Genomic DNA, 15,270 nt, shown 5'->3' on the forward strand with positions numbered 1-15,270 from the left:
TGCTCAACAAAGTTCTCATAGATTACATCCTTGAACGGAAATGGATAGTGATGTTTGTTGATGGGTGCGTTGTGTTGCCTAAGGTTCATGTTCATACGCCCACCATCGGGGATTTGCTTGGGTACCTGCACCAAAGAAGGGAACCACCTATCAACTTTAATGGAAATTGGATTTGGATTAGGTGGCTTACCTATGTGTTGTGATGAAGTGGCAGCAATGTGAACATTCTTCCCCATGGTGCGTTCGGCCAATTTGAGCATTTTGAGAGCAGTGGCCGTATGGTCCTTGTGCGCCACTCCAATTCCCTCGTCTTGCATGGTTCTTGATGCATCCTTTGTGCCTAGTGTTGAATGGTCCGGTCCTATATTTTCTATTTTATCAATGGCACAACAAGAATGAACAACATTAGGAGTCTCAATGGATTCAGAAATTTTAAAACTAATCATGTCACCACCAAATGCCATAGTTACTAATCCTTTGGCCACATCAATCTTCGTTTGAGCCGTTTTCATGAATGGCCTTCCAAGGAGGATGGGCAATGAAGGGGCATGGTCTGATTCATCCATTTCGAGAACATAGAAATCCGCTGGGAAGATTAAATGATCAACCTGCACTAAAACGTCTTCCAAAACTCCCTTTGGATAAGCGTTAGATCTATCGGCCAATTGTATGATTACACCATCATTTTTCAATGCTCCTAAGTTCATAGATGCATAAATGGAATATGGCATAACATTTATAGAAGCACCTAAATCAAGCATGGTAGATTTGAAACGGGTATTACCAATGACAAACGGAATTGTAAAACTCCCCGGATCTTTGCATTTGGGGGGTAGTTTATGTCGCAAGATGGCGGAGACATTCTCACTTACATGTACCACCTCTTTCTCCCGGACACGTTTCTTTGTTGTACAAAGCTTCTTTAAACACTTGGCATACTTCGGGATTTGCTTTATGGCATCAAGGAGGGGAATGTTGACATGCACCTTTCTAAATGTCTCTAGAACATCTTTTTCCTCCTCTTCGTTCTTTGATTGCAAAAATCTGCTAGGAAAGGGGACATTCAAAGGAAAAACATTAGTAGGAATTGAATTTAACACATTCTTACCCTTATTGGACAGATTTGAAGGTTTAGGGGCCATGGACACTTGCGGCATAGGCGTGTCCACCTTTGCCGTGGGTGGGCATGCTTCCTCCTCCTCAAATTGAAGTTTTTCATCCTCTTTGTGACCTGTTTTTGATGAAGAACCTGCTCCAATCTCTTTTCCACTTCTCAAGAGTATGGCCTTTGCACTTTCAAAGCCTCCCTTCGGGTTTGGAATGGTAGAACTAGGAAGCCTTCCTTGGTCTCTAATCTGCCCAACAACGTCGGCAATCTGCCCCATTTGTTTCTCTAGTTGGTCCACTCTTTTGTTTTGATTTTCCTGCCCATTAGTCAAAGTGGTTAGTAACTTAACAAGTGTATCATTATCCAAAGCATTACCTGAATTATTTGGGGCAGATTGTGGTTGGACTTGAGGGGGTGCGTATGGGTTGTTGTAGAAGCCCGGGGGTTATTGCCTAAAGCCTCCTTGTGGTTGGGCTTGTTGTGGCTCTCTCCATTTGAAGTTTGGATGGTCTCTCCACCCCGGATTATACGTGTTGGAGTATGGATCATGTCTTGGCTGATTTTGGCTTTGAAACCCAATGGCATTAGCACTCTCCCATCCACCATTCTCGATGAGTTGAGGACACTTTTCGGAAGCATGTCCTTGGATAGAACATACGCCACACACCATGGGTCCTTGAATCTTCATTCCTTCGGCCATCTGTGAAATAATAGAAGTAAGATTAGCTAACTGAGATTGAATATTGGATGCGGAACTTACCTCATGCACTTGTTGCCGTGGGGGTCCTCTTTGGCCTACACCCTCGTATTGTTGAGCGTTCAATGCTCGATTGGCAATCAAGATTTTTGCAGCCATTGGCGTTTTGTCTACCAATGCTCCACCCGCCGAGGCATCGAGCATTTGACGTTCTAGTGGTAGGAGCCCTTCGTAGAAGTATTGCAAAAGCAATTCCTCCTTCATCTGATGCTGTGGACAAGAAGCAACAAGTGATTTAAATCGTTCATAATATGTAGGAAAAGACTCACCTTCATCTTGTTGAATTCCACTTATTTTTTTACGAAGAAGAATGATGCGAGAAGTTGGGAAAAACTTCTCCAGAAACGTCATCTTCATACTCTCCCAAGATGTAACTGTACCGGGAGCCAACTCGTATAACCAATCCTTGGCTTTGTCCATTAAAGAGAATGGAAAAGCCTTCATCTTTAAAATACTTCCGTCAACGGTAACCGGAGTCATACTTGAGCACACCACTTCAAATTCTTTCAAATGTTTGTTCGGATCCTCCATGGACAACCCATGGAACTTTGGAATGTGGTGGAGCAAACTTGACTTTAACTCGAACTCTTCGGTTTTACCTTGAGCAGCCATGGGATATTGGATACACAATGGTGCGGCATTATCCAAACCCGAGGCGACAAGCTCCTTGAGCGTACGGTTGTCCATGGCTATACCTTGCTCTTTTCCACCCACTTGTGTCGTGGCCTTCTCTTCAACCTTAACTTCTTGCTCTTCTAATTCAGGCTCGGGACTAGGAGGATTAGACTCTTGCAATTTCTTTTTCCTTCTCAAAGTCCTCTCAAAATCACCGTCAAAGTCGGAGATATGCTCACGAACAGGTTGTGAGCTACGGGTCATAAACTAGTACCTAAGAACAAAGAAAACAAAACAAATCAGCAACTTAAACAGAAACTTAAACAAAATACAATAATTCGAAAGAAAACAATCCAAGAGATTAGCAAAGTTGCTAATCCCCGGCAACGGCGCCAAAAATTTGATGCGTAAAATAACTAAACACACAAATTAAACCCTCTTTTTATCAATTGTAGTAAAGTATGTAAGTAGGGATCGTTCTAGGCCGGGGATTAGGAGGGATTGCTAAATCACTTGGAAATTGACTTGAAAACGTAAAAACAAAGTTTAAAACACTAACTAGACTCAAAGAATGCAAAACTATACTTTAAAACACTAAAACAAACCAAAAGACTCAAAACAGCCCCTAAACACTCAAAACTACCTTAAACACACAATCTGGGCAGTTTTGGGACTCTAACACAAACTTGGACGAATTTTGGTTTTCTAATGAACTAAAACACTTAAAAACATAATCTAAGACAAGTTCTAATTAATATGACTCAAAGAAATAAGATGGGGTTGATTTTGGACGAAAATAATTAAATTAAGACAAGAACAAAGTAAACAAATTCTTAGACAAATTTAAGTGAATCAAAACAAATTGTAAAATGAATTTGAATGAAACTTATGGATGGAAGGCTAGCTAGGAGGTTCTTCTCCACACATGTCACACTTGCATACAAAACGATTTCCAGTTGCTTTTCGATAAGCTATGAATACTCAACGCCCCAAATTAATCGTGAATTGCACTAATTAACCCTCAGTTTTTCCACAAGTTATTGGATTGGATGATTGCATACGACAACCCAAAACATTCCCTACAAGTTCCCTACATGAATTGCATAATAGAGATACAAGCAAGAATCATTAAGTTCTATGAAAAACATAAGCATTGACGAGGCACTCGTTACTATGATTTGCATGAAACTTATGCCAAGAATTTACTTAACGTGATTGTGACTAGCAACCTTCACTACTTGTGAATATAAGTTCATAACGATTAGGTGAAACTCCCTTATATTCTAGCGTTAAATTCATGCATGAAAATTAAGCGTGCACTCTCAATCAACATACACAAATCATGTTTTATACGATCGGATAAGTAAATTGAATTCACAACTTATGAATCACAACTGGATGTAATCAAATCATATTGCAAGTATGAACATGGTTTCGAATCACCACCTAACTAAGAGGGGTTTAGTTCCTCATACTCACAAAGCAAAGATACATAAAATTAGACATTAAAATTAAAGGAAAGAAAACACCTAAAATGCTCCAACTTGGGTAGCAAGTGCATCCAAGAATTCTCCTTTGCTTGCTTGCGGCAGATTGCTTTGTGGACGGATTTTTGGGTAGTTTTATGATGTAGAATGGATGGGGAATGGTATGGAAAGGTTTAGGGTAAGTGTGGAGGAGTGTTTGAGGGTTGGAGGGTGGTGGAGAGCTAGGCAAAGAGGGTGGAAGAAGGTGGAGTGGCTGTTATGTTTTCTAGGCACTAGAATGGTGTTTTTGGGGTGTTTTGCTACCTAGGGTGAGTATGGACGAATTTATGTGATGAATGGTGAATTTGAGAGTGTGAACCCTTTGCCAAGGGGTGTAAACATGTATATATAGGCCCCAAAAACCTTAGAGAATCAGGTTAGGCTAGGGAGAATGCATGGCAAAGAGTGTATGTGGTGTGCAATGGTCCAAGGGTGAAAATGAAGTGATGATGCAAAGTGTGAAGGGTAAAATGGAGTGGTCTTGAAGCTAGGGAGCATGAATGATTGTGTACATTGCATAGAGATGGAAAGGGAGGTGAAAATGTGTCAATAAATGGGTCAAAGGTGCAGCAACATGTGGTACACAAGGCATGGGATTCCAAATGTGAATGATGGAGCATCAATTGGTGCATGTTATGGTTGTGAAAGTTGTCTAAAATTTTGTGGGTGAAGGGAACAAGAGGTAGCAAGCAATTAAGTGTAATAATTAAATGAATTGAAGCATGAAATCAGAAATTATGTAGGGGACAAGAGTGATCAAGCATGGCATGGGAATCCAAAAGGAATTCTATGTTGTTTTGCATGGCAATGAAGGCAAGTTGGGGTGACAAATTTTTGGGCTGAGTTCTTCATCTTTTGGACCATACTTCTTCACATTCTTGGCCTCTTTAGTTCTCAAATTCGTCCATCCACTTTGGCCCAAATATGTGACATGCATTCCAAGCTCCATTTTGCTCCAAAATGCTCCAAAATGCATCTTCTTGCCTACTTTGTCCATAAAATCTGAAAACACACGAAAATGACTTTAAACATTAAAATAACTAAGGAAACACGACATAAATGCACAAGAACAAGCCAACTAAGTCGCATAAATATGCTCCTATCATTCTTAAACTCTACTCTTTATTGCTTTTATTTTGCCATAATTGTCGTGATTGTTAATTGTGTTGTTTGCTTGCTTACGTGTGAGTCTATGTTTGAAACATTAAGGACAATGTTTGGTTTAAGTGTGGGGGGGGGGGGAGGGTAAACATAGTGTTTTTCATTGATTTTCGTGGGATTTTATCACCTATCACTTCTAGAGTTGTTTTTCACTGTTTTTAAGTGTTTTTTGTGTGTTTTGAAGTGTTTTAATGTGTTTTGAAAGAAAAATACGAAAATTTGAAAAAAAATAGAAAAAGTTTTGAAAAACCCAAAAAAGTCATTTTTAGAGTTGTTTTTGTGTGTTTGTGTCTTAGGGTACCTTCCAACACAATGATGAGGATTTGGTTTTTAATTGCATGACTGTTAAAGAAAGTTACAAACATGGGTGTAAGTTTGATATGCTCTTTGGTTAATACTTGGTTGTAGTTGTCATTAACGAATTCACATGTAATCACAAAAGAAGAAAAAATCAGTTTTTGTAGCATGCTTGAAGGAAGGAACTCAAACTAACGCTACAACCATGAGAGACTTGAGCCTATTCCTTGTTTGGAGAGTTATTAATCTATGATTTGTTGTTTTCTAAAGTCGTTGCATGATCTCATTATAGTTCCAAATACTAGAACTCATGCCCATTTCATTTAAAGCTTAAAATTGAGTGCATAACATATAACAAGATGAAGTTGTTTAGTTACCACCAGAGCCAAAAAGCCTTAATCCCTTGCATATGTATTGTAGATTTAACCCCTTTGAGCCTTATTTAGCCTATTTTCTTTGTTAGCCACATTATCCTTACCTAGCCTAGAATAGGACAATCCATACCCTTGTTCTTAAAGTATAGTGGAGCATGACTTAGAGGGAATTCCTGTTTATTGACATTATGTAGAAAAACAAGTGTGGGGGAAAGGTTTTTCATGAGAAATATGTATGGTTAGTGTGCCAAAAGAAAGGAAGGGCACGGGTAAAAGAAAGAAAAAAAAAACGTGAAAAAGAGAGAAAAAAGAAGAAAAAAGAAGAAAATAAGTTGAGAAAATAAGGGAAAAGAGTTGAGAAATAATTGAGAATGAACTCACAAGTATTGGTTGTTGAAGAAAGGGTCAAAAGTTTGAATCTGGCCCTATGTATTGTGTGAATTTCCCCTTTGTGTTAAAGTTGGTTGCTGCATTGAAAAGTGAATTCTAAGTGTCAATTTCATTACTTTGCTTACTATTGCTTTAAGGACCTTTGTTTATCCTTAACCTTTCTTTGTTAGCCAATACCCTTAGCCCCATTACAACCCTTTGACTTTTATCTTGGTTGTTATGTGTTTCAATATGTGGAGTTTAAAATTGGTATGAGCATATGGAATCCCTGGTTCTCGCTTCTAAGTAGTGGCATTCCGTTCATGAGATCATATCTATACATGCATTAATAATTCCAGAAAGTGCTTTCTTTGATTATAACATATGTGAGTGCTAGTCTACATGTTTACATCAATCTTCTCACATATACCTAGTATAGGGAGTGTAGTCAGAAAATTTGTGTGAAAATAAAGAGTATATCCGGTGAGGAATTGAGTGAATTCTCTAAGGCATGTTACTAAATTCAAAATGTTGCTTTAATTGATTAAATGCGAGCTAGTGAGTAGTGACTGCGATTAAGTATGGGCTCGAGGGTAAGGATGGCTAAAATCTATGTGAGTAGTGATTTTTAACATGTCATGTTTCATTGGAAATCCCTGAGGCAAATGTTGGAAGGTCTAGGTTATGTTTGTTTGTTTTGTTTTGCTCGAGGACTCGGGAAAGCTAAGTGTAGGGGAATTTGATAGGAACATATTTATGCGATTTAGTTAGCTTGTTTTCTTGCATTTTCATAGCTAGTTTCTACTTATTATAGTGTTTTAAGCTATTTTCATGTGTTTGTAGGTCCAAATGACAAAGTTGGCAAGAAAGTGCAGTTTGGAGCATTTTGGAGCAGTTTTGGGCCAAGAATGGATAGCACATGCATGGAGCAAGGTGGATGGACGTTTTTGAAGTTCAAAAGGCTCGGAATGTGTTGAAAAGATGAAGAAAATAAATTCAAGACAAAGAAGATAAGGATTCAGCTAAAAAGAAGGAACATTATCCAAAACATGTTCCAACCTTATCTTATCCAAACAAACGTTATCGTATCTTATCCTACCTTAATTCCAACTGTAAGAGGGAATCAATTGCATATTAGATCACCTAAAAACATGGTTCTAGAAGCCCTATCACCTGTCCTAGATTGGTGCCGCACCTAGCCCTTCTAAAAGTGATGTTTCCTGCAGCAAAGACCAATCCTTTTCCTCCCTGGAATCTGAAATTGAAAAGTCCTTATTCCTTGATGATTTGGAGTCCTAATTCCCCTCCTACACAACCTTGACGTGCCTTCTATTCTCCCTATAAATATATTGTGCCGCAGCACTCAAAAATCACCCACTGTCCATCACAATTTCGTGCCATACATCCCTTATATACATACATCCCTCTAGTGCCGCAGCTTTGCAAGGAGAAAGGAGAGGAGACCCCAGGAGCCGTGCTTACCATTCAAGACCTTTGGATTGCTGGAGCATTCTTAGGTGTATTCTATCTTTTGTTTCAATGTTGAAATTTAATTGTGTTTGTTTAATTGCAAATATGTGGAACTAAACTCGTTTTAGTTAGAGGAGAATTCAAAGCCATGAACATATATGTGATATGAATTGATTACATCCAGTTATGATTTCATAAATCGTGAATACAATTCACTTATTTGTTTGATTGATAACTTATTCTTGTGTGTTAATTAAGGATGCATACTTAGTTTGCATGCAGGGATTTGATGCTAGGATATAAGGGAATTTCACCTAATCGTTATGAACTTATATTCATAAGTAGTAAAAGTCACTAGTCATGATTGTGTTAAGTGAATTCTTGGCAGGAGTATCATCCAGTTCATAGTTACGAATGCCTCGTCAATGCTTATGATTTTCATAAAACTTAATGATCTTTTATATGTATCTCTATTATGCAGTTCATGTAGGGAACTTGATAACAATAATTTGGTTGTGTCGCTGAGTCCAATTCAATGAATTTAGGAAAATTTGAAAGTTAATTTGTGCTTCTCATGATTAATTTGGAGCATTGTCATTCATGGTTTATCGAAAGAATAACTGGAAATCGATTCGTATGCATATGTGTCATGTGTGGAAAAGGACCCTCTAACTAGCCATTCACCCATTCAATTCACCAATCTCGTTTCAAATTACTTAGAGTCTTAAATCTACTTGTTTATACTTTAAATTCGTCAAAAAACCCAATCCCCTTTACTTTATTATGTCAAATTAGTTAGAATCTGTCTGAACTTGTGTTTTAAGTGTTTTGAGTCTTACTAGTCTTAAATTCGTCCAAATAACTCCCTAGAGTCTGTTTTGAGTCTAATTGCTAATATTGTGCTGTTTTGAGTCTGCTTCGTGTGTTTTGAGTTTTTTAGAGTCTAGTTAAGTGTTTTTAAGTCTCGTTTTGTGTTTTTGAGTCATATTTGTGTAGATTAGCAGCCCTAGTTAATCTCCGGCCTAGAACGATCCCTACTTATCCATACTACAACTATCTTAATAGGGTTTAATTTGTGTGCTAGTTAATATTTATGAAAGTTGACCAATAACTAGGCAATATTTATAAAACTAAACCACTATTTATGAAAGTATAACAATTACTATACACTATTTATGAAACTATACCTAATAACTAAGTACTATTTATGAACCATGACCAAGAACAAGGCACTATTTATGAAAGTGAACCAAGAACTAGATACTATTTATGAAACTAGACCAATAAATAGTGTAGTATCATTCAGTTTAATAAATAGTGTTATAAATAGTGTAGTATCATTCAGTTTAATAAATAGTGTTCAATTTCATAAACAATATCTGTGATGGACGTGAGGTCCAGCGCATCAGGTTTTTTTTTTTCATATTAAAATTATGTCTTTTTCATTAAAATTTAAGTTCTTTTGTTCTTTTTATTAAAAGTTAAGGGTTTTTTTTTATTAATAGTTAATTCTTTTTCATTAAATAAAGTTATAACATGGTTTTTGGTTAAAATAAACTTAGCACAAACCCTTTTTATGAAAGCTCCCTTTTTTATTAAGAGTGTAGTTATTGACACTTCAAAATTCTCATTGTACACTTCAACATTCTATATTTAGAAAGAAAAAAAAACATCAGAGGAGTGCACAAAGAAATTTTTGGAGTGTCATATCAACACAGTTCATTTAAAATTTTAATATTGAATAACTTATTTTCCCTAATATAAAATGACTGTTTTTGTCACATCCCGGCCCGGGCCCCCATCACATCCAAGGCTCGACTCCACCGTAGCACGATATTGTCCGCTTTGGACCCCAACCACGCCCTCAAGGTTTTGTTTCTGAGAACTCACACAAGAACTTCCCAGTGGGTCACCCATCCTGGGATTGCTCTTGCGCAAACTCGCTTAACTTCGAAGTTCCAATGGGATCCGAAGTTAGTGAACTCCCAAAAAGCCTCGTGCCAGGTAGAAATGGGAATATATATATATAAGGCTTACAGAATCCATTCTCATGGACAATGTGGGTGTTACAGTTTTGGCCCAAAATGTTTTTATGATAATGTTTTTTTTTTCTGGGAATACACCATCAAGCCCAATGTGAAATAACCTACATCTCAAGAATATTTTTTTCTCAAATCTCATACCTATTTTCATCCTCCATTGTAGAATAAAATAATCCTAAACCCACAAAACACATATCCGCACATTTCGATGAAAAACCAATTTACGTTTTATGAGTGAAACATAGAATCGAAAGTTTAGAGGCTCTACAAGAGGTATGACTTAATATTTTGCATCAACTTAAGTGATGTCATATGGATGTTCAAAACCTAAACAACGAGACAATCTTTAAAATTGTAAAGAGACTTTGGTAGTAAACACATTTCAATAGATCTCTACCGAAAATATAGAGACACTCATTTGGTATCTACTAACGATTTAAAACAATTTCGGTTGGAACTGTATACGTTTTTTGTTGGAAGCTACTGAACTTTTAAAACAATTTATTCCTAGAGATTTTGGGGTTGAGAGGGTGGTTTGGAAAGTTAAGTGGGTGTATTAAGATAATTCTTTATTTGAAAAGTATATGTGAGGTGTTTTCAGTAAGTGAGGTCGATTTAACAAATTGTGTGTGTCAATAAAACCATACCCTTATTAACTTAATCTCACAAGAACGTCCATAAACCTAGAGTTATTTTATTGACACCTCACACAATTTTAATATTAAAGTACTTATAGTCTGTATCTGTATTTAGGCCCTATGAGAGTTTAAATTTTTTATAAATAAAATTAAAATTAAAAATACCCCCCAAGTCGTTTTTAACTATAGATAACTTGTATCCTAAGATTCTTATTCTTCAACCTCTCAAACCACTCTCCCACCTTCCATTGTTAAACAAAGCCCTAACTGTAAATGCCTTGGTGAAAAAACTTATTTTTGAATGGAGCATGACATCGTCTGTTTGGAGGCTCCCTATGCGGTATGACTTCAATTTTGTTTAATTATTTTATATCAATTTGAATGACCTTGTAATGCTTGGGAAAACTTAGTTCCAAATTCATATTTTCAGTACGTCCCTACCGATACTTTTAACGATTTTTGGTAGGTTCGACCAAATAGGTAAAGTAATTTAATGGATACATGCTGAAATATTAAATCATTCCATTTTACGTACTCTTTGGTTGAAAGCATTGGAAGGACGTGTGACATTTGATTGTGGCCAGAGGTGGGCTGAAATGCCTTTAGCCTTTTCGGACCTCATTAAGATTTAGTCCTACCCTTCAAGGTGTAGGATACCTCAGACTCAGCCAGAAAAAGATAAAAAAAAACACCCAAAAGTTATCATAACTAAATGAAATTTCAGTTGTGGGAAGGCCTAGCTTAAAAACCGACTCATTCATTCTCCTTACCCAAACAAGCAACAAAATAAATCAAATTGCAGAGAGGATGTATTTTGTTTTTCCTTTTTGTCAACAATTGAATGGATGTATCATGTATCATTATGTCAAAATTTGAGTGCCCTATGAAGGTATGGATCCTGTGCAATTGCACAATTTGCTCCTCCTTCACAATGTTGTGTGGTACCAACGAAGACCTTTACTTTTATAGATTACATAACCACAATAACTTCACTCTTGCACTTAATATTACGGTCTAGTGGTATTCGTCTTCACTTAAAAGTGAGAGGTCTTAGGTTCGATTCTCGCCAAAGACGAATTTAAACCATATTATTATAGCTAGCCCATTGGTGAGACTAAACTCACCCTCTTCCCTTAGACCATCTCTAACCCTGGCCTATAACCTATTTTTTCCTTTCTATTCCCCCCCCCCCTCAAATCCAACCCAAGCCAAGCTTAAAATTGGACCTAAAACCTAAAACCTAAAACCTAAAACAAAGCTGGATTTAGCCCAGGATTACTGGGGTTGGCCCACCATATATGTATATTTTATTTAGTTTTATATTTATAAATTCAATGAATCTAACAATTAAGATCTAATTTGATGAAATTCAACGGTAAAAACAAAAATTTAACGGTCCAAATTTAAATCTAACGGCTAAAGTAATTAAAAAAAATCTTTTATGTGTTTCATATTTTTTTTCATAGTGTTTAACGAGTTTCATGATGTCAGTTAGTGATTTTTTAGTATTTGTCAGACTTTAAATATTTTTAGATTAAAATATTCATAAAATTAAATTAGGATAGTCTACATAATTTTTTCTTTTAAAAAGGTTACTTTAAGAAAAATATTAGCCTAAATTCATTCTTTAATAATCTAGGGCTAAAATTTTAGGCCAGAAGAGTTTGAGCAGAAAAATTGTTTCTGGATTAAAACATAAATTTTCTGGGCTAAAATTTTTTTGTTTTAGACCAAGGGTTGGAGATGGTCTTAGTGTAAATAATATTTTTTGTCAAAAAAAATAAAAAAAATAAAATTATCCTCATCATAAGCGGATTAAGAATTCCAATACATCTAGCTTTTTCTTAATTAAGTACAAATAGAATAGGAAAACTCATCTGTCCATATTACTCATTCTTACCAATTTGGTATCAGAGCCAATCCCTGGCCGGAAGTGTGCCGACGAGGACGTCGGGTCCCTAAGGGAAGTGGATTGTAACATCCCACATCACTAGGGGTGAGGATCCTATAAGCCTTATATTTATATTCTCATCTCTACATAGCATGATGCTTTTTGGGAGCTCACTGGCTACGGGTTCCATAGGAACTCCGAAGTTAAGCGAGAAAGAGGCTAGAGCATTCCCAGGATAGGTGACCCACTGGGAAGTTCTGCTTGCGTGAGTTCCTAGAAACAAAACTGTGAAGGCGTGGTCGGGGCCCAAAGCGGACAATATTATGTTACAGTGGAGTTGAGCCCGGGATGTGGTGGGGGCTCGGGCCAAGATGTGACAAAGTGACTAAGAGACAACATTTTTTTAACAAATGATAATATCTACACTAAAAGAGAAGGGGTGCACTTAGTCCACAATGGCTTACAATAATATGGTTCAAAAATTGAACCTAAGACCTCTCACATACAATAAAGAGGAATATGACTAAACCATAATATCAAGTGGCGACTAAAAGACCATGTTAACTCTATAATATTTCTCCCAAAAAGTGCGGCATTGGGTAAATATTCCAATATATACATATGTCCAAACAAAGGTCTATCTTGAGTTATTTTAGGTTTTGGGCCTCTCTGAAACTGATTGATCAGTGTACAACAATTCCCAACTTGCTTATATTTGTTCTGCCAACAATTATTAATTTGGAAATTGCGCACATATATTATCATTGCTGACGTTGACGAAGGCGATAAGTAGGAAGAGCTAAGAGATGATTAGCCCTTGGAACCGTTAGACCGAACTCCTCCGTCATGTCCAACTCAGTTGGCAACATATTATTTGGAAGTTCCCAATCAAAACAATGCACGAGTTGTGCCACCAATAGCAGTACCATCGTGATGCCTAACTGCATTCCAGGGCAACCCCTTCGACCGGAGCCAAACGGAATAAATTGGAAGTCACGTCCGCGGAAATCGATATTGCTGCCATCAAACCTTTCTGGTATGAACTTGTCTGCATCAGTCCACACACTCGGGTTCCTGCCAATTGCCCATATATTGATCATAATACGGGATTTTCCAGGTATGTGGAAGCCATTAACGTTGCAGTCCTCAATGGCTGCATGGGGAAGCAGCAATGGTGCCACTGGATGAAGCCTCATGGTTTCCTTCACTACCTTGTCCAAGTACTCCAACTTCTCCAAGTCTGATTCTTCCACCATTCTCTCCATGCCGACTACATTTTCTATCTCCTTCTGGACTTTCTTCATTACCTGTGGATGCTTGAGGAGTTCGGAGAGTGTCCACTCAGTCGATGTTGCTGTAGTGTCCATCGAACCTGAGAGCATGTCCTGCAACGAAATTGTTGTCCAAAATAAGCACCATTACTTGTTTCGTAGAGAACCATCGTGATTCATATTCGCAATAGAGCAATAAAAACAAGCATGTCAATATATATGAATTAGTATCATATTACTTACCAACATTATAGCTTTGATATTGGAGCGTTCAATTCGGTACTCAGACTCTACTGATCCCATGAAGCCCAACATGACATCAACAAAGTCCTTAGGTCTTTCTTCGCTGGTAGACTGAAGATGCTCGTCGATGATCTTCTCAAAAAAGTCATCAAACACCTTGTGAACAACCTTCATGCGCTTAGTTAACCCCTGGAGGTCAAGTGGAGCAAGAAAAGGGATGTAATCACCAAAGTTAGGGGTGGCAGCCAAATGCATGCCCTCTTGGACCACTGCCTTGAAACCCTTCTCATCCAATTCTTTGTCCTTGTACTTCTTCCCGAACACCATCAGGCAACTAATGTCTGCGCTGAGAGACGAAACCTTGGCACTGAGATTCACAGTAACACGATCACGAGCAGCCTCTTGAATAAAGTTAATCAAGAGGGCAAGCTCTTCTTTCCTCGTGGACTTGAAAGAGTTGATCTTGTGGGCGCTAAGCAATTCAAGGGTGCACATCTTACGCATGGTTCGCCAATAAGAGCCATACTCGCCAAAGGACAAATTCCTTTGTCCCCAAGAGATATGCTTTGCAGCTTCAAGTGGTGGCCTACTTGCAAAATTAAGGTCATGTGTTTTGAGAAACAGCTCAGCAGCCTGAGGGGATGAGGCAATAATGACAGGAGCAAGCCCCAAGCGCAGGTACATGATGTCGCCGTGCTTTTGGGCTAGTCGATGCAGATCCCGGTGAGGGAACTCCCCTAACATGTGCAGATTTCCGAAAAGCGGAAACCCTCTGGGACCGGGAGGCAGTCTCTTCTTTTTGTTGTTGCTTTTGGTCCATGCTTGCAGCACATAAACAAGTGCTAGCAACCCAACAATTGCACTAACCCAATCCATGGCTAACTATACAGAGCTAAGGTTTGTGTTCTCAAATGGTGGACTAGTTTAAGTGCTGGTTTAAAAGCACTGTAAATATTTATAGGGATCTCACCACTAGGTTAGTTACAATATCAATGACATGAGTAGGGGCAATTTCAATCTCTTATGTGGGGATCCAAGCGTTCCTTGGTTATTTATCCGGCACTAAAAAGGGAACTAAAAACAGCCACTTAGGTTAGCCTGGTGGTGAGTAGTGATGGGTTTGGTTTCATTCAGTTTGGGTTTTTGCCAAAGCCGCAACCGAACCAAAAATTTTGTTTCGGTACAATTAGGTTCGATTTTCTTTCGGGTTTTTTCAGTTCGGATATATTTTTAGTTTGGTTTTGTTTAGTTCAGTTTCGGATTTTTTTTTCTAAATTTTATAAAACCTTTTTTTTTAATATGAAATTTAGAAAATGAGCTTGCATTGGTAGACTAATAATAAAAAAATGAGGAAGGTGGGAAGGTACAAGATCATATAAACAATTATATTCTATCAACAACCTCAAATGCAAAAAAAAAATAAAAACAAATAAAAACAAATGATCACCATATCCATTCCGAAAGCAAAACAATAGAAAAGCTCTTCCAAGTTCCAAAATAGGCACATC

The 15,270-nt window shown here is 37.6% G+C and overlaps 1 protein-coding gene and 1 long non-coding RNA gene across 2 annotated transcripts in view; one reads left to right on the forward strand and one right to left on the reverse strand.

Moving 5' to 3' along the window:
* Positions 1–15,270, forward strand: part of LOC126621815 (uncharacterized) — a 64,146-nt gene that overhangs the window by 14,535 nt on the left and 34,341 nt on the right. The gene's annotated exons all lie outside the window — the stretch shown is intronic.
* LOC126621787 (cytochrome P450 71AU50-like) lies at positions 12,845–14,794 on the reverse strand. Its single transcript, XM_050290370.1, has 2 exons — positions 13,763–14,794; positions 12,845–13,633 (listed from the first exon to the last, which is right to left on the reverse strand). The coding sequence occupies exons 1-2, from the start codon at positions 14,636–14,638 to the stop codon at positions 13,010–13,012; spliced, it is 1,500 nt and encodes a 499-aa protein (XP_050146327.1). The 5' UTR covers positions 14,639–14,794; the 3' UTR covers positions 12,845–13,009.

Source organism: Malus sylvestris, chromosome 1, assembly GCF_916048215.2.
Source record: "Malus sylvestris chromosome 1, drMalSylv7.2, whole genome shotgun sequence".
NCBI classification, from domain to species: domain Eukaryota; kingdom Viridiplantae; phylum Streptophyta; class Magnoliopsida; order Rosales; family Rosaceae; genus Malus; species Malus sylvestris.

What these genes read in the sequence shown, in the direction of transcription:
- LOC126621787 (XM_050290370.1), bottom strand. Translation starts at nt 14,638, where the DNA reads ATGGATTGGGTTAGTGCAATTGTTGGGTTGCTAGCACTTGTTTATGTG. An exon ending in ATATCAAAGCTATAATGTTG is followed by an intron (nt 13,634 to 13,762) that starts GTAAGTAATATG and finishes ATTTCGTTGCAG; the next exon opens with GACATGCTCTCAGGTTCGAT.